General features: G+C 40.0%; 1 protein-coding gene across 1 annotated transcript; it reads left to right on the top strand.

Moving 5' to 3' along the window:
- Window positions 1-235: 235 nt before the first annotated feature.
- srms (src-related kinase lacking C-terminal regulatory tyrosine and N-terminal myristylation sites) lies at window positions 236-24,258 on the top strand. Its single transcript, XM_081609341.1, has 8 exons — window positions 236-2,105; window positions 9,367-9,488; window positions 10,281-10,447; window positions 16,089-16,236; window positions 17,446-17,604; window positions 18,820-19,001; window positions 20,147-20,303; window positions 23,019-24,258. The coding sequence occupies exons 1-8, from the start codon at window positions 1,732-1,734 to the stop codon at window positions 23,216-23,218; spliced, it is 1,509 nt and encodes a 502-aa protein (XP_081465467.1). The 5' UTR covers window positions 236-1,731; the 3' UTR covers window positions 23,219-24,258.
- Window positions 24,259-26,027: the final 1,769 nt, after the last annotated feature.

Raw genomic sequence — 26,027 nt, 5'->3', positions numbered from 1 at the left:
ATTAACGTGTTTTCTATTTGTTACTGTATTAACGTAAAATCAACACATAAACAACACCTTGACAACGTTTAGATAACGTGTTATTGACGTGTTATCTACTATCCTTGTGTGTTTAACCCATCACCCATGACAAACAGGAAAAAAACTAGCATACTAGCTTGCAAGTGTATCTTAATTTTGGCTGTTTTGGACTTGTGATGCGACATAAGAAAATTTAAAAATATTTTCCCCTTTTGTTGCTATGAGGCGATAACTTTTGCCTGTTGCTTTCTGTGTATTAAGTCCATTACCTATGATAGATGCGAAAAAGCTAGCTAGCAAGGATATGTTAATTAATTTTGATTTAAATGTACAGAAAATGCTAATGTGTTGTCTACTTGTGAGAGGTGACATGTTTTTCAACTGGATAGCTTTCCTTACACCCTCTTAAGCCAAGCGACTATTGACATTCATGCATTTGAGATTTTGTGTGCTACCTGTGTGTCGAGTCCATCACTTACAATCGACGCAAGACAAGTTAACAGAAAATGTTGACATGTTGCCTACATATTTTTGAACTGGATGGTTTTCCATATACCCTCCTTCAGCCAAGAGAGCGGTGACATTCTTGCATGTGAAATTTTGCGCTCGTAAACGTAGACATGCAGATGCAGGTTAGCAATGCAACAAGAAAAAGTAGAAGAATTTTTAACTTTTGTTGCTGCCACCGCCTGGACTTCCATATGTTGGGTTTCGATGACAATCACTTGACATTGTACATTGCTAAGACACAAAAAAGTTAGCAAGGGTATAATGATTTTAGCTAAAATTTACAGAAAATGTTGACATGTTTAAATGTTAGAAGTCAGATATTTTTGAACTGGATGGCTTTCCGTACACCCTCCACCAGCGACGCAACCAATGAGATTCTGCAGGTGAGATTTTGTTCCTACATAAATCTGCCGATAAAGTAAAACTGTAATGTTTTAGAAATCTGGAAATCAAGGCTCAAATATTTTAATTTTCTTTTTTAACATGTTTTGGAGCCAGAGGATGTATTAAATAAATTAAGTTTATTCCCGCTGATATGTTAATTTGTCATTGGTGAGATATTTTTTCTGTAGTTAAATAAATTAATTTCTCGTTAAAAGGCGTTGAATCGCCTAAAACAGCTTCAGATTTTCAGCTGCTTCTTGTTTTGGATACAAGTTAAACCAGCAGCTCTGAGTAAATCTGGTGATAAATGGACACATGAATACGTGATGATGTCATTAATTAAACACTCCTTTGTTTGATGAAGTGATGAAAACTTGCCGTTTCTGCCCCTCCCGCCCTGTTTGCTGCACCTTCCTCCCTCCTCCTCCTCCTCCTCGGTGCGCAGCCTGGATGTTGTGCGGAGCGCCAAACCCGAACCTCTTTACGCGCCGTCCCGCCTCACCTTCAGCGTCACCTCTGCGCCTCCTCAGCCGCGCTGAATGGATTAACCTCCGGGAGCCATGCGGCACCGGCACCGAGCCCCCGCAGCGACCCGAGCCGCTTCGGATGGAGGAGAGTCCGGTTTCCGCATTCCCGCAGCCGCTGTGCGCACTGCAGGCGCGGAGCGAAGATCCATGATCTCAACAAAAAAGGAAACCGGTTCGTCCGGCTCGGCGGGCCGCCCCGCGCTGCGGATTCATTGTTATGTTCCCGGCGGACGGAGAGGCTGCTGACTGTGTGTCCCAGGCCCGGTTCGGAGCTCCTTCATGACCCAGGATGGAGAACTGCTGCCGCGCCTGCTGCCCCTGCTGCTCCGGGCTCTGGAACTGGATCTGGCCGGGTCCCCGCTACCCGCCCGTCCCGAACCTGGTCATCGAGAACCCGGGGGCCCGGTCGGCGGAGATCCGCACCGTGTCGGGGGACATCCGCGCCCCGTCGCCCAAGAAGCGGCCGGTGCAGCTGTACGCGGCGCTGTACGACTTCCAGGCCCGGAGCGACGACGAGCTGACGGTGAAGGAGGGCGACAAGCTGTCGGTGATCGAGAAGCGGGGCGACTACGTGCTGGCCAAGAAGCTGACCGGGGCGCCGCAGTCCGGGCTCATCCCGGCCAACTACGTGGCTCTGCTGCAGGACGAGTTCGCCAAACACAAGTGAGTCCGACCGAACCTGATCTGGACCTGTTCAGAACCTGATCAGAACCTGTTCAGAACCTGATCTGGACCTGTTCAGATCCTGATCTAGACCTGTTCAGAACCTGATCTGGACCTGTTCAGAACCTGATCTGGACCTGTTCAGAACCTGTTCAGAACCTGATCTGGACCTGTTCAGATCCTGTTCAGAACCTGTTCAGATCCTGTTCAGATCCTGTTCAGAACCTGATCTGGACCTGATCTGGACCTGTTCAGAACCTGATCTGGACCTGATCTGGACCTGATCTGGACCTGTTCAGAACCTGATCTGAATCTGATCTGGACCTGATCTGGACCTGTTCAGAACCTGATCTGGACCTGTTCAGATCCTGTTCAGAACCTGATCTGGACCTGTTCAGAATTTGTTCAGAACCTGATCTGGACCTGTTCAGAACCTGATCTGGACCTGTTCAGATCCTGTTCAGAACCTGATCTGGACCTGTTCAGAACCTGATCTGGACCTGTTCAGAACCTGTTCAGAACCTGACCTGTTCAGATCCTGTTCAGAACCTGATCTGGACCTGTTCAGAACCTGATCTGGACCTGTTCAGAACCTGATCTGGACCTGTTCAGAACCTGTTCAGAACCTGATCTGGACCTGTTCAGAACCTGTTCAGAACCTGTTCAGAACCTGTTCAGAACCTGATCTGGACCTGTTCAGAACCTGATCTGGACCTGTTCAGAATCTGTTCAGAACCTGATCTGGACCTGTTCAGAACCTGTTCAGATCCTGTTCAGAACCTGATCTGGACCTGTTCAGAACCTGTTCTGGACCTGTTCAGAACCTGATCTGGACCTGTTCAGAACCTGATCTGGACCTGTTCAGAGCCTGTTCAGAACCTGATCTGGACCTGTTCAGAACCTGTTCAGATCCTGTTCAGAACCTGTTCAGAACCTGATCTGGACCTGTTCAGATCCTGTTCAGAACCTGATCTGGACCTGTTCAGAACCTGTTCAGAACCTGATCTGGACCTGTTCAGAACCTGATCTGGACCTGTTCAGATCCTGTTCAGAACCTGATCTGGACCTGTTCAGATCCTGTTCAGAACCTGATCTGGACCTGTTCAGAACCTGATCTGGACCTGTTCAGAACCTGTTCAGAACCTGATCTGGACCTGTTCAGAACCTGATCTGGACCTGTTCAGAATCTGTTCAGATCCTGTTCAGAACCTGATCTGGACCTGTTCAGAACCTGATCAGAACCTGATCTGGACCTGTTCAGAACCTGATCTGGACCTGTTCAGATCCTGTTCAGAACCTGATCTGGACCTGTTCAGAACCTGTTCAGATCCTGTTCAGAACCTGTTCAGAACCTGATCTGGACCTGTTCAGAACCTGTTCAGAACCTGATCTGGACCTGTTCAGAACCTGATCTGGACCTGTTCAGAACCTGATCTGGACCTGTTCAGAACCTGTTCAGAACCTGATCTGGACCTGATCTGGACCTGTTCAGAACCTGCTCGGGCTGCTTTCCACACAACATCTGGGCTATTAGACAAAACAAACGGAGGAGTAAATTTCTGTCAAAAATAATATTAATCTCCGAAATGTTCTAGAAAAAAGTTTTACATTTTTTAGATTTTAGAATCGGAGACATTTTAGATTATTCTGAAAATGTTGAGTTTCTGAGTTTTTTCTAGAAAATTTGCGATTTTTCAAACTGAAACTTCCGATTATCTTCTTTCAACATTTCTGGGATTAATATAAAAATTTTGGATTTTATCTTGGAAAATGTGCGACGTTCAGTAATCTGACATTTCCTTGTTTTTTCTCAATGCATTTTTATTAATCTCAAAGTTTCTGGGCAGCAAATTTGCTAAAAATAAACTCGGAAAATGTTCGACTGAGATTTCCCAGTTTCTTAATTTCCAAAATTAATTATACATTTTCTTTTTGTTCCTCTTTTCTTTCTTCTGTTTAAACTCAGAAATTATTGAGAAAGAAAATGAAAATTTCTTAGTTTTAAAACTTCAAGTTTAAAAAAAAATCTAGGATGTTCTGGAAGGAACCTGGACGTTTCTGAGTTTTAAAAGTGAAAAATGTTTGACTTTGCAACTCAGAAATCTCCTTGTTTTTTCCCCTAAACATTTCTGAGATTAATAATTCCTGAGTTTTTTGGCAGCAGTTTACTTCTTTATTTCCAAATATAAAAATCTGAGAAACTCGAAGCTGCATTTAAATGTCAGACGGACTAATTAAGCCGACAGACTGAAAAAAACATTTGATAATTTTTAGTCTCAAATCTTAAACTTTACACATCAAAACACATCAGCATGAGTGTTTAGATGTAATTTCTTTTAGGTAAGACCAGAATCCAGTAAATCAGATTTTATGGAGCACTTTCCATGCAATCAAATATAATTATGGAAGTTAAAATGTAAAACGATCATCAAAAAGCCAAAAGTAGGTAAAGTAACTTCAGTAAAATACTCAGTACTTTTAGCAGCACAGGCTGATAACGATGCGTTTTCTACGTTATGGAGGGAAGTGAACATCTCCTCCACCCTGTTTTATCCAATATGCAGCGGCCATATTGGATTCAGGTTCCTCAGTCGTCTGTTTTTGAAAACCTTCAGCCTTTTTGTCTTCATTTATTAGAAAATCGACGGCAGCATCTCCTGCATTCCCGCCGCCGTAGAGAGCGTGTGGGACGGCCCGATTGTCCGCACACGTTTCCAACAATCAGAGCGTGAATTAGTGGAGGATCCAAACCTCGCAGCATTTATTACAGCACCTGAAGATATCGGTCCACATTAGACCCAGATTGGACCAGAAAACAATAATTCATGCCAACTTTTGTCTCCAATCAGCTCATTTGAGACTAAATATTCCGCTTCATCTCTACATATTTATGAATTTATTTGCTTTGTTGTGACTGTAAAAAGAACCATTTTGAAAACAGTACAGTTAGAGCTAGCTAGCTCTCTGGTGATAGATACTATAGCTACATAATCTAGCGAGACAGCTGCCTCACTACCTCGCTAGCTATACAGCTAACTCTCTAGCTACAACTCTGGATAGATTGCCAGAGATCTAGCTACCTTCTATCTAGATAACGGCTATCTTTCTAGCTAGGTAGGTAGCTCTATGTAGCTACAGAGTGACCTAGCTAGCTCTGTAGCTACCTATCTAGCTAGCGATATAGCTATCTTGTTATCTATCTTGCTGTTCAGCTAGCGTTGTAGCTACCTTTCTAGATTGGTAGCGATCTTCTGGTTGTGGAAAATGTGGATGTTTCCCTCCTGATAGTCCAGTAGATTCTGTTCTACTGGGGGAAAAACGCAACATTTGTCTATGTAGCTAGAGAGCCGGCTAGCTACATGGCTCTCAGCCAAGAGAGTCACTTAAGGATGTTTACAGATTTGCCAGCAGGCTAAAACATTGTTAGTTTTTTTCCCCAATGTTTTCTTCTAAGAGATTTTTAGTTGAACACAATATATAAAATTAAACGTTAGGGAAGGTTTATAATAATTAATCCTTTGTGAGAAATTAAGGTGAGCGTAAAAATAAGGCAAAACGTCGCCAAATGTTAAGTTAGTTTTGACTGAGATGATTACATTAAACATGAAATGTTTTCATGTTTTGTAATGGTTTGTACCATCATGTTATCATCACACCACATATGAAGCCTCAGGGTCAGAGGTCACAGTGACCAGCAGCATCTTTTGGGGCCGGTCACTCGTTTCGTCTTCTGCAGATGAGAGAAAATATGGCTGAAACGCCCTGCAGCTGCAACTCCTCCATTATTTATCCAGCCTGCATGGAGTCATCATGTTTCAGCAGAACGCTCTCTTTAAGGTCGACTTGTGTTCACACCGCATAGCCAGCGCGCACACACACACACACACACACACACACACACACACACACACACACACACACACACACACACACGCATACACACAGACACAAACACATGCATACGCACAGACACACGCATGCATACGCACACACACCTACACACACAGACACACACACACACCTGCACACACACACACACATGCATACGCACACACGCATACACGCACACACACACACACAGACACACACATGCATACGCACACACACACACACACACACACACCTGCACACACACACACATGCATACGCACACACGCATACACGCACACACACACACACAGACACACACATGCATACGCACACACACCTGCACACACACACACAGACACAAACACATGCATACGCACCTGCACACACACACACACACACACACCTGCACACACACACACACACACACATGCATACGCACACATGCACACACACACACACACACACACGCACGCACACACACACACCAGTTAGCAAACACAACCATTCCTACTGTGGAAAACATGGAACATGATGTTTGCTTCAGGTCCAGGACCAGAAATAAAAAAACAACTAAAAATACTTAAAATAAATGGTTTTGTTTAATCTGCACAACGGTAAACCAAGATGGTCAATTTTAATTAAAACAATAAAGCTGTCAGTTTTCTTTTCTTTCTTTATTTTTTGGACACGATTGATTGAATCTTTGTTGATCCAAAACCTAAAAAGGGGTTTAAAGAAAAAACATGAAATTTTCAGAAACAAAGAACAGGAGTTGGGTCTTTCTTTGTGAGCACTTCCTGTTATTTAATATATATTAATTATAAGTTTTCAGCCATAACTAATTAATAAATAAATTAAAAGCAGATTTGCACCAAAGATGGCAGCGTTGTGACTTCTTTGTTTGCGTATCCTCCTTTATCAATCACCTTCCTACTGATCACCAATCAGAAAAGCCTCAGTTACTCCAGACGAAAACATCGACATTTATTTATTCCGTGAGGAATGTTTGTTATGGGACGTTTTTGTGTGCCCAACCTGAAAGCAGGCGTTCATCTTTTTAAATCATGTTTGAGGTTTTTTTGGGTCTGTGATGTTTTAAAATCTACCCATAAATGGCGGCGGCGGCCATTGTTGCTGCTGTGAACAGAGCGACGTCGGCGTTCTTCCTCTGTGCATCCGGGTCACTTCCGGGTCAAACCGCTCACACTGAAGTCTGATTGCATTTAATAAGAACGACCCTGTGTGAACTCTCCTTCTGTGGAAATGAGCGACACCGGTCCGAAAACTTTGGGAACCAGGTTGGGCTCTGAACTGCGTTGGTTTGGTTGTATTTACCCAGAATGCTCTGCTCTATAGTCCACTTCCTGTTTTTGGAGCAGTTTCCGGTCCGCTTGGCGTTATGAATTAAAACTGAACCAGAGTTCACTTCAACCGAACCCAGACCGACGTTTGAAGGTGAACCAGAGTTAGCTTAGCGTTCAGAGTTAGCTTAGTGTTCAGAGTTAGCTTAGCGTTCAGAGTTAGCTTAGCGTTCACCCAACCCAACCGGACTTTCCATGCAAACGGACTGGAGTCGGGTTGAAGCGGCTTAAAGATGGCTGGTGTGAACGCACCTTTACCGTTCACCAACTCTCTATCCTCCGTCTGCAGCGCTAAATGTTTGCGTTCGGAATCAGCTGCGTCACCGTTTCCTGTTTGAAGTTTCCCAGCATCGAGTTTCTGACGGCGCCGTCAGATTCCCGGCATTTTATCTGAGCTCTGCGCTTCGTGCCGTTAGTTTCTGTGAAACCCGAGAGCGGAGCCGCCCGCCCGCCCGGATAAGTCCGGGTAAACGCAGCTTCTGAAATCTGAGCAGACAGACCGGACCCGGCCGGACCGCTGCGGCGTTTTGTTACCGCCACAGTCAGGAGGAGGAAGTCCAGAAAAACAGTTTCTTTAAAAAGTTTCTGCCTGCAGCTCAATTCAGCTAAACCTGTCAGTTAATAACCAGTTAATAACCAGTTAATAATCAGTTAATAACCAGTTAATAACCAGTTAATAATCAGTTAAACGACTAATCAAAACGACTCAATGATTTCCATTTTCAGGATTCATGTTTTCTCTCTTTTTTACCAAAACTGGATGATAAAAGCCTGAAAAGGCGTAAAGTACCAACAACTGAAGTAAAAGTATTATAAATTATTTTTACTCAGAGGTAAAAAGTAGACATCCAAGAAATTAATCAATTAGGAGTAAAAAAGTATTTGATAAAAAAGATACTCTAGTAATACTACTACTAATCATAGTAATAATAATTATAAAACTTTATTTAAATTGCAGGTTTTAAAGCAAAAGCTTCACATAATAATAAAAATATCATTTAAACATAAAAAAAATCAAAGTAAAAGTTCTTAGTAACTTATTTAAAAAAAAAATCAATCATATAATATTTAAAAATTACAATATTAATCAGAGCAAAATATAAAATCATGTGGATTTTTTTTTTACAAAAAGGAAAAAATAAATAAATAAATCAGTTTCTTTGAGTTTAACACAAACAAAACCTGCAGGTGTTTCTGTTTCTTAAACATGTTTGTTTTTCCTCCAGTGAAACATCATAAAATTAAGCAAAACTAAAACGTGCAGCGTATTAAAATACTGCTGAACTTTTTCTTGAGGTGATTAATATATTTATTCTCCTCTAATGAAAGTTCGGCTCATTCATGTTTGTATTTTTCTTTGGATGAAACGGATTTAGTTTTGTACGAAGTTCAGCTGATTCTGATTATTAGTTTAATATAAAGGTAATAACGTCTCAAAACTACAATATTATCGTTTATCACTTTTGGGACGATTTATCGTCCAGTAAATCTGTTATCGTGTTTTTAGTTTCTGTTGTTTCTGTAATCCTGACCGAATGTCTCCACTTCCTGTCCCCCCACTTCCTGTCCCTCCACTTCCTTTCCCTCCACTTCCTGTCCCCCCACTTCCTGTCCTCCACTTCCTGTCCCCCCACTTCCTGTCCTCCACTTCCTGTCTCTCCACTTCCTGTCCCTCCACTTCCTGTCCCCCCACTTCCTGTCCCTCCACTTCCTGTCCCTCTACGTCCTGTCCCTCCACTTCCTGTCCCTCCACTTCCTTTCCCTCCACTTCCTGTCCCCCCACTTCCTGTCCTCCACTTCCTGTCCCCCCACTTCCTGTCCTCCACTTCCTGTCCCTCCACTTCCTGTCCCTCCACTTCCTGTTTCTCCACTTCCTGTCCCTCCACTTCCTGTCCCTCTACTTCCTGTCCCTCCACTTCCTGTTTCTCCACTTCCTGTCCCTCCACTTCCTGTCCCTCCACTTCCTGTCCCTCCACGTCCTGTCCCCCCTCATCCTGTCCCTCCACTTCCTGTCCTCTACTTCCTGTCAGGTGGTACTACGGGAACATAAACCGGGTGAAAGCAGAGAAGCTGCTGCTGGCTTCCCAAAACAAAGATGGCGCCTTCCTGGTTCGCATCAGTGAGAGTCACAGTGACGAGTACACGGTGTCCGGTGAGAGGCTGACTCAGCATTTCCTCAGCTTTCATTACTCAGCAGATTTACGTTTTACCGTCATCGTTCCTCCAGCTTCAAGCTGCTGGTTGGAAATTATTGGTACTTTTTGTTGCTGAGTCACAATCATCACAATAAAAGCCTTTAGGTTTTAGAATATGTTTTATGTTTCATATTATTTTGTTTTGATTTTTATTCATATTTATTTTATATGGTTTATATTTTACATGTTTTATTTTACTAAATTTACATAATTTTATTAAATACTTTCAATTTATTTACTTTATTTCAGTTTTTTAGCCAGTTTGTATTTTTTTAAGTGAAATTTAATTTTTTTTAATACTTCTAACATTATTACTTTTACTGTGTTTTATTATGAATATTTGATTTTAAATAATACGGAGATGCTTGGCAGGAATTTACATTCATCTTTATGAAATGTAAAGACATTTTGTTCAGATTTTAGTTAAAGATTTTTAATTTTCTTATTACTTTATTTTTGAATGAAACAATAAATACTTTATTCAAAACTAAAGTATTTTTGAATTTGAGAATTTTTTAGATTAATCTCAAAACTTCACAACTTTTTCTTGCCAATTTTGTCATTTTTATTGTAGAAAATTTCTGAGATTAATCTCAGAATTTGAGTTTTTATAGGAAATGTTAAATTTTTCAAACTCAGAAATGCAATGTTTTTCTAGAAAAAAAAAACATTGCATTAATCTAAAATTTCAGAGTTTTCTTTGTCTCACTGTGACCGTTGTCCCTGTGACCTTTGACCCTGTCTGGCAGCGCGGAGCGAGGGGAAGGTCTTCCACTTCCGGGTGCAGCGCTCGGTGATCGGCGCGTACTTCGTGTCGGACCAGCTGTCGTTCGCCACGCTGGGCGAGTTGATCTCCTACTACCAGAAGAACCCGCGGAGCCTCGGGGTGAGCCTGGCGGAGCCGTGCGCCCAGCAGGTAGGATACTGTTTACCGGTTACTCCTCTAGCTAACCCCCGTCTCATAGACAGGACTTGTTTTGTTTTATCAGGGTTATTGTTTATTTAGTTTATTTTAGTGGGTTTATTTTGTTTCATTTGATTTATTTTATTTTTTATCTCATTATGACTTTTTGTTTTATTTTATTGTATAGATTTATACATGAAAATATAATTAGATATTTTTAAATAAAATGTATTTAATAAAACTTCTTTCGTTTTATATGATTACATATTTAAAAACAACTATTTTCCTTCTGTCACACTTATTTTATTTTATAGGGTTTATTTTATTTATTTTGCTAGACTGAGTTTTATTAAATATTTTTAATTCATATTTACTTTTTTCAGTTTTTTCTTTTACATATTTCGTATTTTGTCTTTATTAGGATTATTTTTGATTTTCTTCTTTTTAATTATTTCTGTTTCAGTTTATTTTTCTTGCGTTTAGTTTGTTTATTTTGTTCAAATTTTTATAATTTTTTAGGGATTAGATACGAAAATAAGACTCGTATTTAAAGAACATACAGATAAATTTGTATGTTTTCTGCTCATTCTCGTCTTTAGACTCGGATGAATAAATAATAATAAGTAGTAAATCTTTTGTTGTGCAAAAAGCTTTACCAGTAATTTCAGCTCCTACCGTGTGGCAGCATTTCCTCTGGTCGTGACCAGATATTGAATTTAAACCTAAAATAATTTGTATTTGTTGCGGTAAAAATGCTCGGCATTCAGAGCATCTGCTGCTGAGACTCAGGCTCTTTAAAAGACGAACTAACAGAAATTCACACGTTTCTGTTCTACAGTTTATCATTTAAAAACCTCATTCATCAGTTTTGTTTGTCTGGAAGGTGGGAAACTTTTATGCTCCCAGCAGAAAGACATGAAGGCCAGATTATTGGCACATGGAAAAATTTAAGACGTCACAGATAATTACACCACATGTGACGCATACGGGTGCCGCGCTAGAGCGGGCGCCAAAACGATGGCGGGAAATTTCTTTTACTGTTCAGCATTTCCTGGGCGCTCTCCGTTCGTCCACAGCTCATACAGACACGCTGCGTGTTGTTTTCCGTCAACATGCACACAAAGCCGGAGGGCAAAGAGACGATTGTTTTAGCGGCGCCGCAGCAGGGGAACGATCCCGTTAGCTAAGCGAAACCTGCAGACGAAGCTTTTATTAACTCGGTGCAGAGCGCCACGGCGAAAAATAACACAGAAAAAACCCGCTGAAGAACGACTCAAGACCACTTTTTCTGTCGCTCTGTGTCGGCCACGCTTTCATGCAGACTCGTCGCCATAGCAACCGACTAACAACAGCTCCACCAGCTGGATTCAACACCAAAAAACACACCAACATGTCAGTTACAGTTTTATGTTTTCAGGCTTGATGTTTATTGTGTGATTATTAATCGCTGTGTCAGATTAGCTATCGCTGCTACTAGCTAAGCTAACACAGCGGCGGTAGATTAGCTCATTTAAACACCTGCTCTACTGATGACCTGTCAGAGTTGGTGTTTAGTTTGCCTTTTTTATTTTAACTGAACCAAAACATCAAATTCTGCAGCACGTCTTCATGTTAAGGTTCTCATAGTCAAGCTAGCGCTACTGACCCACTGACCTCTTCCTCGTAATTAAAAAACAAATTATAACCAATTTAAACAAAAATTATTAGTAGCAAAGGACTGCGTCCCTTTTTCTTTTATATATCAGGCATACATTTAAGGTTTAGCGCGTTTTGTTGACAACAGAACCGATGCTAGTCATTGCTAACAGGCTAACAGGAAGCTAGCAGGTGGCATCTTGTGCGGTTGACAAAAATATTAATTTATATATATTTCTGTGCAGTTTTTCCCCTGAGAATTCCTGCTCTGAGAGTTGTTTATTCAGAAAACGAAATATTTTAGAGTTAATATAATCCAAGTAAAGATGATTGAAATAGTAAATTAGTTGATGATTAATTGATTAATCACAGGGGGCCGGTTGTGCACCAGCCATTGTTGTTTCTGTTTGTGTTTTATGAGTGATTGTGTTCTGAAAGTAACAAAAAAGATGCGTTTAATCATTTCGGTCGCGTATGTTTTGTTTAGTCCATGAAGAAGAAGAAAACCGTAGTCTGAACTCGGCGGCATGGTGCTGGAGGAGTCATGCTGTGGGACTGAACTCCCCTGCATCCCGCGGTGTATTCAGTTTTTCTTTGCTTTCTGTACAGAAACGCTGCATTGGGATCAGTAGATTTAAAAAAGCGGAGCGGTTTAAGTGTCGGCTCTGTGATTACGCAGCTATTTTTAACTCCCAGCAAGCAGCTTTCCGTTTCCACGACTCATCAGTTTGGGAGCCAACGGCTCAGATTTCCTCCACATCTGCTGAAAAACAGAAAACTCCAACAGAATTATTTGACTTGAGGATGAATGAAAATGTGCAGCGTGAAGGTCAGTCGGTGATTCCTCCCTTTTCTCTCTTCCCTTCCAGCGGAAGCTGTGAGTCTGAGGCGGCGACACGAAGCAGAAACGCCTTTAAATGTGAACGTGGAGACGGAGGAAAATATTAGTATTAGGCTTAAGGAGTGGCAGAGCGACTTCGGTTGCCCTTCATGCTTTGCTGCGTGTGCCGAGCCGGTTTTTCTGCTTTTCCCAGACTGGGAATGTTGACCCGGCACATGCAGGGAAGGCCGCCAGCGCCCGCACCGTTCCTGCTTCCTGTAGCTCAGACCAAAGCACAACATCGGAAATATGTCATAATTTAATGCTGGAAGTCATTCCTCACTGTCTGACACCAGAAAACCAAAGAAAAATAACCAGTTTGCTACGTGCCAGAATATTGTTTTATTTTCAAATTGCTTTCTTTAAAGGAAAATTCACATTTTACATATTTTTATTCTTCCATTTGGGTTACTGCTGCCTCTAAAAACCAACCAAGTGCTGGAAAAAACATTTAGCTGTTTTTTGATAGTAACCATGTTTTTTAGTGTCTGGAAAATGTAGCGATCTCAGCGGAACTCTGCCCGTTACCTAGCAACCACAGCGGAACTCTGCCCGTTACCTAGCAACCACAGCGGAACGCTGCCCGTTACCTAGCAACCACAGCGGAACTCTGCCCGTTACCTAGCAACCACAGCGGAACTCTGCCCGTTACCTAGCAACCACAGCGGAACTCTGCCCGTTACCTAGCAACCACAGCGGAACTCTGCCCGTTACCTAGCAACCACAGCGGAACTCTGCCCGTTACCTAGCAACCTCTGAGGAACTCTGCCCGTTACCTAGCAACCTCAGTGGAGCTCCAGGACGTTTGGACATAAAATCGTGTTCTTTTTTATTTCAATTGTTACTTTTTCAAATATTAATTTTCGTTTTTTCCTTTTCGTATTTTCAAATAGCGGTATTATATATTTAAAGTACCTGGTTCTCAATATGATTCGTTTTTGATTAATTTAATCTAAATGCATGTTGTATAAGACTGAATACTGAATGTTTTCTTTCTTCAATGTTCATCCAGTTAACAAGCCAAAAATGGCAAAATGTTTTGTTTTTAACTTTAATACTCAGTAAATTTAATTTATTTATTTATTTATTTTACGTTTAAATGTTTCGGGTCCTCCCATCTTAATTTCACACAAAGATAAAATGTTAAAAATAAAAAAAAAATCTCACATTTCTTCATAATAAAATCTTTTTCATGCAGCTTTGTTGCACTTTAATAAAATAATATTCATGACTCCGTTTCAGATAAACTGTTCTTCAGCAGTAAACGGGTCACTGATCTCAGTTTAGCGATTTTATTGGAGAAAACATGTTTCTAAGATTAGCCTCACAGTCATGCAGCATCATTTCCAGAGGAATATTTCCTGATTTTTCCCTCCACTTTCTGTCTATTTCCCTCCTAACTAACACTCTGTTGCACTTAAATAATCTAAGTTTATTATTTGTCTTTAATCATAAAATCAGGGTTAAAGTTTTGCAGTTTGATGAACTTTTTATTCTTTTAAAGTGCATTTATCCAAGCATTCATTGAATTGTGACTGAAATGTAAGAAGGTGAAAATAAGTGTCTTTAATTTCAATTTATCTTGATGTGTTTTTAACTTTAATTGTTCTTAATATGAAATCAGTATCCTGTTTTATTTATAATCCCAGAAAATTATTTATTAATCAGTTTTTTAATCAATTGTTCAATAATTTTATTTTAACTAAAATAAATTTTTGTTTCTCATTTAAACCTGATTTATGTTTTTTTGTTCGTTCCTCCCATTAAACACATTGTTGGATTATCAGAAAATTCTTGTCAGCACCAGTAAAAACCAGTAAAAACCGGTAAAAACGGTCGATGATCTCGACTGTCTGACTAAAATCCACAAACATTGAAACCATCTGGAAAAAGATTCATTACTGCCTAAAAGCTCAGATACCAAATATACGTTAATATTCATTAATAAGCAGAGTGGCAGCCATTTTGGCTTCACCGCAGGAGCCAACATTTAGGAAATCTTTGATTTTGAGGGTTCAGCCAATCGGTGCCAAGGGAAATAAATGGCGCTCATTCATTGGCCGTTTGCCAGCGCTAGCATGTCAGGTAGCATGGCTAATGAGTGTTTCAGCTTCACCATCTGCCTTTTCCTGAGAACATTTTAGATACACTTTACAAAACAATCTGCAAATATTCGATTTTTCTGCAAATAATTTGGTAAAACACACAAATAATCCAGGAAGATCCAAAATCCAGGTTTTATTAAAACATGAAGCTCAAGGAGTGATTAATGTGTGGAAAAGTGAAGAAAAACAGAATTTCTGTCCGTTTTGGAGCTCCATATGTCAGCCATACTTCCCAGACTCGTTATTCACAGAAAATAAATTCCTTTATTTTTCCAAAGTAGGAAAAATGAGAAGCAAATTCACAGAAACATAAAATGTTTAAAAACTGAATATAGAATAAAAACCTGGTAACTGCAAAGCTTCTCCATAAATTCTGTCCCGTTATTTTAGAAAGCGTCTAAAAAGGAATAATGTGAGTTAATTTAAAAACTGATCAGAATATTTGGATCTTCGAGCATCAAAAGAAAACAGGCTTTTATTTAAAATGAGTAAAATACACAGACGACTTGTTTTTGTCTGTTTCTGCATCAAACAGGAGGAATACGGCAGATTCAGCTAAAAACTACTAAAGGGACAACAGGAAATACCGTTTTCTGCATTAACCCTTCAAAATAAAGTTCATAAATACTCTGCAAAACAGACGCCGAGCTGAGACAGAAATTAGGAGGATCTAACAAATTATTTGAAAATTTGCTAGAAAAAAATCTAAATTTTAGATTCATCTCAAAAATCCCTTGAAAAACAAGATTTCTGAGTTTCAGAAGTAAAACATTTTAAATGTTTGAAATTTTTAAACTTTTGGAGTTTCAAAGTTTTTTTTGGAAAGTTTCTGAAATAAAAAAAAAAGTTTTTTTAGGACATTTTTGATGTTTCAAGCTCAGAAATTTCCTCGTGTTTTAGAGAAAATGTCAGATTTTTGTCAGAAATGTCCTTCCCTACAGCCAGCGCTCTGGGACAACAGACACTCCGACGTTCTGCTCCTGCCACAAACTGCGGTGGATCTTTGAAACGTTTCGTTTGTGTTTTTGCGCAGCGGGAACTCTTCGACATGGAGCCGTGGGAGAGACCGCGGGAAGAGTTCAGACTCCTCCACCAACTGGGAGAAGGAAACTTTGGACAAGTATGGGAAGCCATTTGGACCAAAGAGAACCGGAAAGTGGCCATAAAGATGCTGAAACAAGGTGCAGGAAGACTGGCTGATGCAAAACCAGCGTCTGATCACAGCTCTGATTGTTTTTCCTTCAGTTTAGTTGAAATTATTCTCTGTTGTCTGACCAGAATTAAATCTTTACATAAAGTCCTTCAGAATTACTTTCATGAGAAGTTAATATTTTACAGCTGCTGCAGGATTTAATGTCCTGCTGAAAGCTGATCTTTGCATCAGACAAACTGAATCATTAGTTAGAAATGCAGGAGTGATGATCACATCAAATTTTATGTTATTTCTGTAATTCTGTCGGGTTTTTGCAGCAGAATTCATTTTTATTTTTATTTTCCATTTCCTGCTGGTTTAAGAACAAAAGCATCTTTGTGAATAAAATCATGAAATAACATCTAAAACAATTATTTTAACTTATATTTGATATTTACAAATATTAAAGAACAGAAAACAACAATTCTGATGAAAATTTAAGACTAAGAAATTTGAGAGAAAATCATCTTCCCTCCGGTTTTCTGAGGCCTCACAGCGCCCCCTGGCGGCCAGCACGTGTTTCTGGTCTGGTTTCCAGTGAAACATTTTAGACTTGAAAGAAGAAAAACAAACTTAAAAGGAAATAGAAACTCATTTTAAGTCGTTAAGTCTAATTTCTTAATACTGATTTTAGTTGCAGCAGATTCACTTTTTACAGTACGTTTCTTCTCCCAGGTTACAAGTAAAATGAATAAAATCTTAATCTTTGGAGGAAAAACTTTGGAAAACTGCAAATTAGCTAGAAAAAAACATTTTTACATTAATCTTGAAACATGTTAAGGAATATCTGAGTTTGGAAAGTCACAAATTTACTAGAATTTTATTTTATTTTTTGATTAATCAGAGAAATCTGTGAAATTTCTGAGTCTGAAAAGTAAAAAAATTTGCTGGAAAAAAACTCAGATTTTTAGATTCATCTCCAAATTTTATTGAAAAAAAAACATGAAAATTTCTGATTTAAAAGTAAAAAAAGTTTCACATTTAAAAGTCAGTTTTTTAAAACAAGTTTTTTTTTTAGAGAATTTGAGTTTGGACGGAGAAACATTTCCCGTTTTCTTTCTTCGAGAAACGCTGCCGTAGTTTCTCAGTGTTTCTGATGCGTTCCTCCACGGCGTGCGGCTTTACGATGAAAAGCAAATGTAGGAGCTTTTATTGAGATGAATCGGTGCCACGGCTAAGCGCAGCTTGTTTTCCTCAGAGGACACGAAGCAGGACGAGTTTGTGAAGGAGGTCCAGGCGCTGAAGAGCCTCCACCACCCGAAGCTGATCCAGCTGCTGGCCATGTGCTCCAGAGGGGAACCCGTCTACATCGTCACCGAACTCATGAGCAAAGGCAGCCTGAAGGCCTACCTGGGCTGTGAGTTCACCTGAGCGCACAAACGCTACGTCACAAGTTCTTCCTGGATAAATCCTAAAGCCATAATTCACTGGAAGGTTTTGTAAACTTTCTGTTGGATGAAGTTTCAACATGATGGAGTTTTGATTACAAACTGTTGTTGGTTCTCAAAGTAGCTAGCTGTTTATATTCATGCTTTTATTTTGAAGTGGGTGAAAACTGTTTATGTAGCAGCTTCACTTCAAACCAGAAACGTGCAAAATAAAACCGACAACAACAACAAACAACATAAATTCAACACCAAAGGGCTTAATGGAACGAGGTTTTCAACATGGTTGAAATTAGCGTTAGCTCCCGCTAATGGTGTAGAGCTTTAGCATTAGCATAACTAATGTTTATTTTAATTTAACCTTTATTTAACCAGGAAAGTTGATTGAGAACAAATTCTCATTTTCAACAATTTGTTCAGAAAACATGATTAGTGCTTTAGGGTAGCGCAGCTAACTTGTTAGTTAGCATTAGGGTAGTGCAGCTAACTTGTTAGTTAGCATTAGGGTAGCACAGCTAACTTGTTAGTTAGAATTAGGGTAGCGCAGCTAACTTGTTAGTTAGTATTAGGGTGTAGTGCAGCTAACGTGTTAGTTAGCTTTATGGTAGTGCAGCTAACTTGTTAGTTAGCATTAGGGTAGCACAGCTATATTGTTAGTTAGCATTAGGGTAGTGCAGCTAACTTGTTAGTTAGCTTTAGGGTAGCGCAGCTAACTTGTTAGTTAGCATTAGGGTAGTGCAGCTAACTTGTTAGTTAGCATTAGGGTAGCACAGCTAACTTGTTAGTTAGAATTAGGGTAGCGCAGCTAACTTGTTAGTTAGCATTAGGGTAGTGCAGCTAACTTGTTAGTTAGCATTAGGGTAGCGCAGCTAACTTGTTAGTTAGCATTAGGGTAGCACAGCTTACTTGTTAGTTAGCATTAGGGTAGCGCAGCTAACTTGTTAGTTAGCATTAGGGTAGCGCAGCTAACTTGTTAGTTAGCAGTGTCTAACTGCCTAACAAGCTAATCATGCTGGGAAACCATAATCTGCACCAGAACATGGAAAAAAGTCAACATTTTATGCTCCCATTGGCAAAAATTATCTTAAAAACTGTCCAGGTTCACATAAAACCGTCTGTAGGACTTTAATTTGCTGCAGCGTTGGCAGCGGTTTGCGTTTGGTCTGAGTGTGAAACTGTGTTTGCAGCTGAGGAAGGAAAGCTGCTGAAAACGGCTCATCTCATCTACATGAGCGGCCAGATCGCAGACGGCATGGGCTACCTGGAGGACAGACACATCGTCCACAGAGACCTGGCCGCCAGAAACATCCTGGTGGGAGACGACCTGATCTGCAAGGTGGCGGACTTCGGACTGGCTCGGATAATTAAGGTAAATCAGGTTTTATCTGACCAGTCAGGTTCAAAAGCGTTTATTTCTGAAGCTTCAGCTCCTTAAGAGCGTTTAATGTGCCTTGGTTGAATATTTCACAACACTTAAACAGGAGAAATTATGAAAAATTTACATTTTGGACATTTTTTGTGCTTCCATTTTGGTTTCTGCTGCTCATGAAAACAGAACAAGTGCATAAAAAAACGCTGCTTTTTGGAGATGAATTAATGTAAGAGTCTAGAAAATGAAGTTGTTTCTAAAACCTCCAGAATGTAACGTCACAAGTCGGTAGGCAATACCCCGTTACCTAGCAACCCGAGCGGAACTCTGCCCGTCACCTAGCAACCCGAGCGGAACTCTGCCCGTCACCTAGCAACCCGAGCGGAACTCTGCCCGTCACCTAGCAACCCAAGCGGAACTCTGCCCGTTACCTAGCAACCCAAACAGAGCTCCAGCACGTTCGGCCAGCTGGTTTTATGAATCTTACCAAGTATTTTTGGTCTAGATTTTAGTGTAAATATCTTCGTACGCTGGAATTAAGGCAAAACTAACTTTCAAGTAACTTTTCAACAAGATATTGGAGCTTAATTTAAGTAAAAAAATCCCTTAATACTCATGAAAAGCAGACATTCGGTCGACCTTTTCATCTAGTTCCACTGGCAGATTATTTCACTAATAACGAGACATTTTCCCCTGTAATAAGTGAAATAATCCGCTGTTGAAAATAATATTTTTTCATCATATTTAATGAAAATGACTCCTATATCTTGCTGAAAAGTTACTTATGAGGTAGTTTTGTCTTATTTCAAGTGTTCTAGGATATTTGCGCTATAAACTGGACCAAAACCTCTTGTGATCAATGCGACTAAAAACAAGTTAGAAACACAAAATCTCACCAGAACCGAACATGGAGCAGCAGCTCTCAGCTTCTATGCACCATAAATCTGGAGCAAACTTCCAGAAAACTGCAAAAACAGCCGACTTCCTCTAACTTCCACTGATTTCCTTTGAGTCTAGCCTGAAAGCCAGACCTTCAGAGCTGCTTGGACCATAATAGTTAGTTAGTTCAAGCGGAACATGTTGAAGAAAAGGATTCGTTGTTGGGTAAAGGAATGATTCTGATGTGGCTGTAATGTTCGCTGCAGGACAGCGTCTACACTGCCAGCAGGAACACCAAGATCCCGGTGCGGTGGACAGCGCCTGAGGCGGCGCTGCACCAACGCTTCTCTGTCAAATCAGACGTCTGGTCGTTCGGCGTGCTTCTGTATGAGATGATGTCACGCGGGAAAATGCCGTACGAAGGTACAGTAGTCATTTCCTGCCTTGGGTTAATTTGTGAACAAACCAGTTTGATCTTCAAACGAAGGAGCAATGAAAGTGTTGCGATGCCCTGCAGAAGGATTCAAACCCTAGAAACGTTTTGCCCTGTTGGACAACAAACCTCCGTGGATTTTATTGGTGTTTTAAGTGATGGACAAAGTAATGCTTAATTATGAAGCTTAAAAGAAAAATGAATCATGATTCTGAATTTTCTTTTCAAAATAAAGATGTGATGTATGGTGTGTGTTTGTATTTAGCCCCTTTGAGTCAATACTTTAAAACAAAACCTGCTGGGAACAGAAGCAAAACACAAAAAACGTGAGTCCTCCTGACCACCAGGGGGAGTCTGGAGTAGATCGTGTTAGATGCTTTAATATGCTGCTGTTCTATAACATTATATCCAGTATTCTACTGGACATCCCGTTAAATCGTGACAATCCGACTTTACTGAGTCTGGTGCCGTACGGTTTGGTGGCCGACTCCCCCTGGTGGCCTGGAGGACTAACGTATTCTGGAGCAAGTTTGTAGCTTCTTATACTTGTTGCAGTTTTTACTATTTGCTTTTATTTCCTGTTTTTGCAGCTTTTTTTTTGTTATATTTGATTTTTTAAAGTGTTTTTTGTATTTTGGAGTTTGCGTCATTCACTTTTTGCAGTGCGTCTCACTGTTTACCTTTCACTGCAGTGACAGCGGACGCTCTTTTTGGGGTTTGTTGATGTGCATATTTATGAAATGAGTCAGATTTTCAAATATTCTCTACTGGATTTAGTCTGGGCTTTGACTAGGCCATCCTGACACATGATCTGAACCTTTTCTGCGTTAAACTCCAGACCTCCACAGTCAAAGTCCCACAGCTTTTAAATTTGTCTCTGACTCGACACAGAATTAGCTCGTCAGCAGGAACATGTCAAACGCATGGAGAGTAAATGTTAGTTCAATTTGCTTCACTCTGTTGTGGATGATATAATTATCCAGTGTTTTAGCATCTTAACAGCCGAGTTCATGACAGACATTTGAAGACATTTTGCAAAGTTTTATCCAGTTTTAGTCGCCCAGTGGAGAAAACGATGGCGCATCGATGGACTGGAGCAAAAACCAGTTCAAGGTCACAAAGTTTTGACCCTCATCTTATAATAAAACTTCCTGAAATGTGCAGATTTGCACGTCTCCTCTGCTGCAGTTCAGCTAGCTGTTAGCCAGAGGGAAGCAAACCAGCTGCAGCAGTTCATGCAAATGCCGTCTGGTCAACCTTTAAAACGCCGGATTGGAAAACCTCTGCTGCCTCTGAGCTGCAGAGGCTCAGCGAACATGGAAACCTGGAAGCCTTTGTTCCTGATTAGCGCTGTAAATTAAAAATACCCTGCGAGGACGAGTATGGCAAGCTGTTTCGTCATATAGTTCAGCAGGATCTTTAAATCGGAGATCTATAAATTGTGTAAAAGATCATTTGAGATATTCAAACATCTCAAACTTGTTTAGCTTTAATATCTAAACCAGATATTTAGTTTCTTTACTTAGAAGTTTAGCTTATATTATGAAATTATTAACTAAAAATAAGTTTCTGTTTCTTGCTGAAAAGTTGCCTGTAAGTTAGTTTTGTCTTATTTCAAGTATAGTAAGAAACTAGACCAAAGTACTTGGTGAGTTTTTTGTGTTTTTGCACAGAATCAATACTTTAAAACAAAAAATGCTGCAACCACAGAGAACAGAAGCAAAACACAAACTCGCTCCAGAAAACAGGAAAACTCAACAAAGTTGTTGATTTGCCATCCAGAAACCATTTGCTCCATTCCTGTTGGTTGTGCAGGAGGCTCCAGTTCTGCTTTTCAAACATGTTCATGAGTGTAAACGCTGAGCCGGGGGCGTGGCCAGCAGCAGCTTACCTGATTTAAAGTGACAGAAAAACAGAGCAGACTGGAATCTCAATAGCTAAGAATGATGTTGAGCATAATTAGTTTTTTCTGTAGATTTAACCCAACCTGTTAATGGAGGCATGATGGGCCACCAGTGTAAACGGATGGACTAGTTCTTCTGTTGTTACTCACTGAAGAACTAGTTTGGTGTCTTTGTGCTGCTGACAACAAAACAACGTCTAGCAAAAATGTTAATTTCATTTTTCCCCACCAGGGTTGGGTAGTTGACTCACTTTTTTGGAAAGAATGTACTTTTTACTTTAAATAACTTTATTATGTAGCATCGGTTCTCTTCTTTGAGTTAATTTCTTTGTTCACTGAATGAAGAACAAAAATGTTTTAACCAGAAGTTCACCAGACATGAGCTGCGTTTCCATAGAAACGAGCAATTTGACACTTAGGAAATAAATTCACCTAAAAGAAACACGACAGTTAAAAAAGTTTCTCGTTTTGCTGCTAGAGTGAGTTTTTTTTTTTTTGTATCAAAATGAGTTTATTTCATAAAACTGTGATGGAAACACTTTTCTTGCTCCTGATCAATGACAGGATGTTACCACTGGAGGAAACGACAAAGAAGGCGAACAGGAAGTGGTTTTTAATAACGTATCGCCTGAACAAACTTTATTCACATGTGATTTTTATTCGTGTTTCTTATTTAATGGAAGCAATGCATTTACAAAGTTGCGTTTTTTTTTCAACTTTAGTAGAATATCGACAAAGGTTTGAACACATCTGTAACGGAAACAATTTTATTTATTTATTTCTACTTAATCCTTTCACGTAGGAAAAAGCAATAAGGAGGTGATGGACATCTTGAAATCGGGGCTTCGGCTGGGCTGTCCCGACCGCTGCCCTCCCAACATTTACCGCATCATGAAGGACTGCTGGCACACCGAGCCGACCCAAAGGCCGTCGTTCCACGCCCTGCAGAACCAGCTGGACGGCATTTATCAACGCATTTATTACAAAACCGTGGAGGTTTAGGGGCGAACGGCGGCCTTCCTCTGCTGGATGGGAAACGTCAGGAAACGGTGAGGCGGAGCCATGGGGATCGCTCCTCTCCGCGTTTCTGTTTGGGGAAAATGAAGCGGAGCAGCGACCCAAACCAACATGGCGGACAAACTGGACAGAAACCCAGCGGTATTTCAGACAGCGGAGTCTGTAAAGACACCAGAGAAACTCCTCAAACTGTGTTAAACTCGTGTGTTTTAGAGGCTGTGATAACGGAAATGTGCCACGCTGGACGCGTCCTGAGCCTGAAGGGGGAATTTTATGGTTTCACTTCTGTTTCCGATGCAAGACACGTCGTGAAAATTGAGATTTTGTGCAATAATTAAACGAAAGCTGAATTTTTAGCCACATTAGACAAGAGAAAGGGAAATTAACTAGTTTCGTAGCTGGACCCTTCCTGCTCTTGAGCTAAATATCTTGGAGAAAAAGTTTCGTTTGCTGGTTAAATGATTTTGTTTGTTTTCATCAAACTGCATCCAGACGTGACGATCTCTGAAACCTGCGACTCCTTTACGTTAAAGAGATCAGGAATGAACTGTACAGAAAGAGTTTGGTTTAAGGATCAACGAAAAGCATCTTAAATTTTAATGTGCGCTTATTTTTGTTTAGCTTAGCTTGGCTAGCAGCCAAAGGAGCGTAGCCGTAGTTGGCCTCCCAGCTAGCCCCTAATTAGCTCTAATGCTAAGGAGCGCATCTTTCCTATAGCGCATGTGGAGGAGCTCCGTAGCTGTGTTTCCATTACAAATATGCGCAAAACTTTGTCAATAATCAATAATGCTGAAAAAACACAATTGTTGTGTTTTCATTAAATCAGAAAAATAATTAAAATCACACGTGAATAAGTTTATTCACGCGATAATTCATTTAAAACGTGCTCCTCCGTCTACTTCCTGTTCATCTTCTTCATGGTTTCTGTCAGCGGTAACATCCGCTTGCTGATCATGTGACTCGTGATGCGGAAAAATTGTTTCCATTTCAGTTTTGCGAAATAAATAAATTTATCTACGGCCCCCCCCCCCAAAAATCACCTCATCCTAGCAACAAAAGTTTTTATCGCTTCATGTCTGTGTTAGTGCGGGGAATGGAAACGCAGCTACGGTTTGAGTTGTAGCTTGAATTTCTGCTTGTTGGCTTGGAACTGCGTTCAGATCTAACATCTGCAGGCTGAATCTTCCAGGTGGGACCAGGGTTCTTATTCGACGTGACGTTTACTGTTGCTGCGTTGTTGTTTTGAAGCTAGGGAGCATGCCAGCTTGCTGTGAGGTTTGGTTACTGCCTGCTGCATTCAGACACACACTGATTATCCGACATGGGCTGAAATATTTAATGTTCAGAAAAACGACCTGTGCTCCGGTGCTGCTCTCAGGACCGACGGTAAGAAGGTCTATTTTTGTATTTTTGTTTCTCTGCGCTTCCTGATTTGTTCGTCAGAAGATCTTCACCTGTTGCAGGCATTCATGGAGGCGCGGCTACATTTTACAATCTTAACGCATCCTAGCAGAAGCACTTTTAAAATGCTTTTCTTATCAGCACAAGATGAACTTGAAAAGCCGCCGGAGCCAACAGTCCAGGCCTTCCGCTCCTCCGGCTGACGTCCAGTAACACCAGTGCCTACGTTTACAACGAGCCACAGGACGGACATCTGGACTCGCAGCCTCGTTCTGTGGGCTCTTCTTCATTTGAAGCACATAAAACTGTAAACAAATGTTGCAACTTGCAATGCAATTTGTGAATGAACCAATTTTGTGTGTTTTTATTATGCATGACGTTTGCAGCAGATGGAGCCAAGTTCAGGAAACCTGAGTCATAATCACCAAATTCTGAGTATGTTTGTATTTATGGCTGTTTGTTTTCTGGTACCAAACACAAGTTATGCAAAAAATAAAGTATTTTAAGTATTGTTTTCAAAAAACAATGCAACTGTAATTTTTACTATTTTTGTTGTATGTTCACTCATTTTCAGAGGAAAATTTCACATAAATACATTTTAAAAGGACCTAAAGTTAAGGCTGCAAACTAAATATTTAGTTTGAAAACTAAATATTTTGATCCAACTTTAGTATTTTGTTAGCAATCTAAATATTTGAGCTTATATATTTAGCTTGAAGTTAAAGCAAAATATTTAGTTAGCAAGCTACATATTTAAATTTCTAGTTTGCATATTTAGTTTGGAGCTAAATATTTAACTTGCTATATAAGCTAAATATTTAGTTAGCAAAGTATTTATTTTGCTGCTATCTAAATATAGTTAACAAGCTAAATATTTAAGTTTGCATATTTAGTTTGAATCTTGGCTTGACAGACAAGCAGAATGTTTAACTACAAAGCTAAATACTTACAAACTACATATTTAGCTTGGTGGTATTTAGTTTGTAAATATTTAGCTTGCAAATACAATATTTTGTTCCAACCTAAATATTCAGTCAGCAAGCAAAAATATTGTTTTTAGTTTACATAGTTTGTAAACTAACCTAACTAGCTTGCTAACACAATATGTAGCTTGAAGCTAAATATTTAGCTTGCTATTTAAATATTTTATTTGTAACTGACTGACTGAAAATGTGACTTTGAAACAAATAACCCAAATAATTTCTGTACATTTCCGACAATATAAACTGCAGCGGATTAGATTAGTTAGATCCGTTTGGTCTAATGTGGAGTTAATCTAAAGATAAAAACGTGAGGAACAAAAGTCTGTCGGTCGTTTGGCTTCTTGCTCCGTTCAGGGCCGTAAAGTAATAATCTAGAAATAGTTTGTTTACACAAACTGACCCAGATAGTG

This window comes from Poecilia reticulata, chromosome 7 (genome assembly GCF_904066995.2).
Source record: "Poecilia reticulata chromosome 7, P_reticulata-male-v2, whole genome shotgun sequence".
In the NCBI taxonomy this organism is placed as follows: Eukaryota; Metazoa; Chordata; class Actinopteri; order Cyprinodontiformes; family Poeciliidae; genus Poecilia; species Poecilia reticulata.
Note: the sequence above shows the minus strand (reverse complement) of the source record. Positions and strands in the feature narration are given on the sequence as shown.

Coding starts and splice junctions, on each gene's coding strand:
- srms (XM_081609341.1), top strand. CDS start 1,732: ATGGAGAACTGCTGCCGCGCCTGCTGCCCCTGCTGCTCCGGGCTCTGG. Junction 10,448..16,088: donor CGGAGCCGTGCGCCCAGCAG/GTAGGATACTGT, acceptor GTTTTTGCGCAG/CGGGAACTCTTCGACATGGA. Junction 16,237..17,445: donor CATAAAGATGCTGAAACAAG/GTGCAGGAAGAC, acceptor TGTTTTCCTCAG/AGGACACGAAGCAGGACGAG.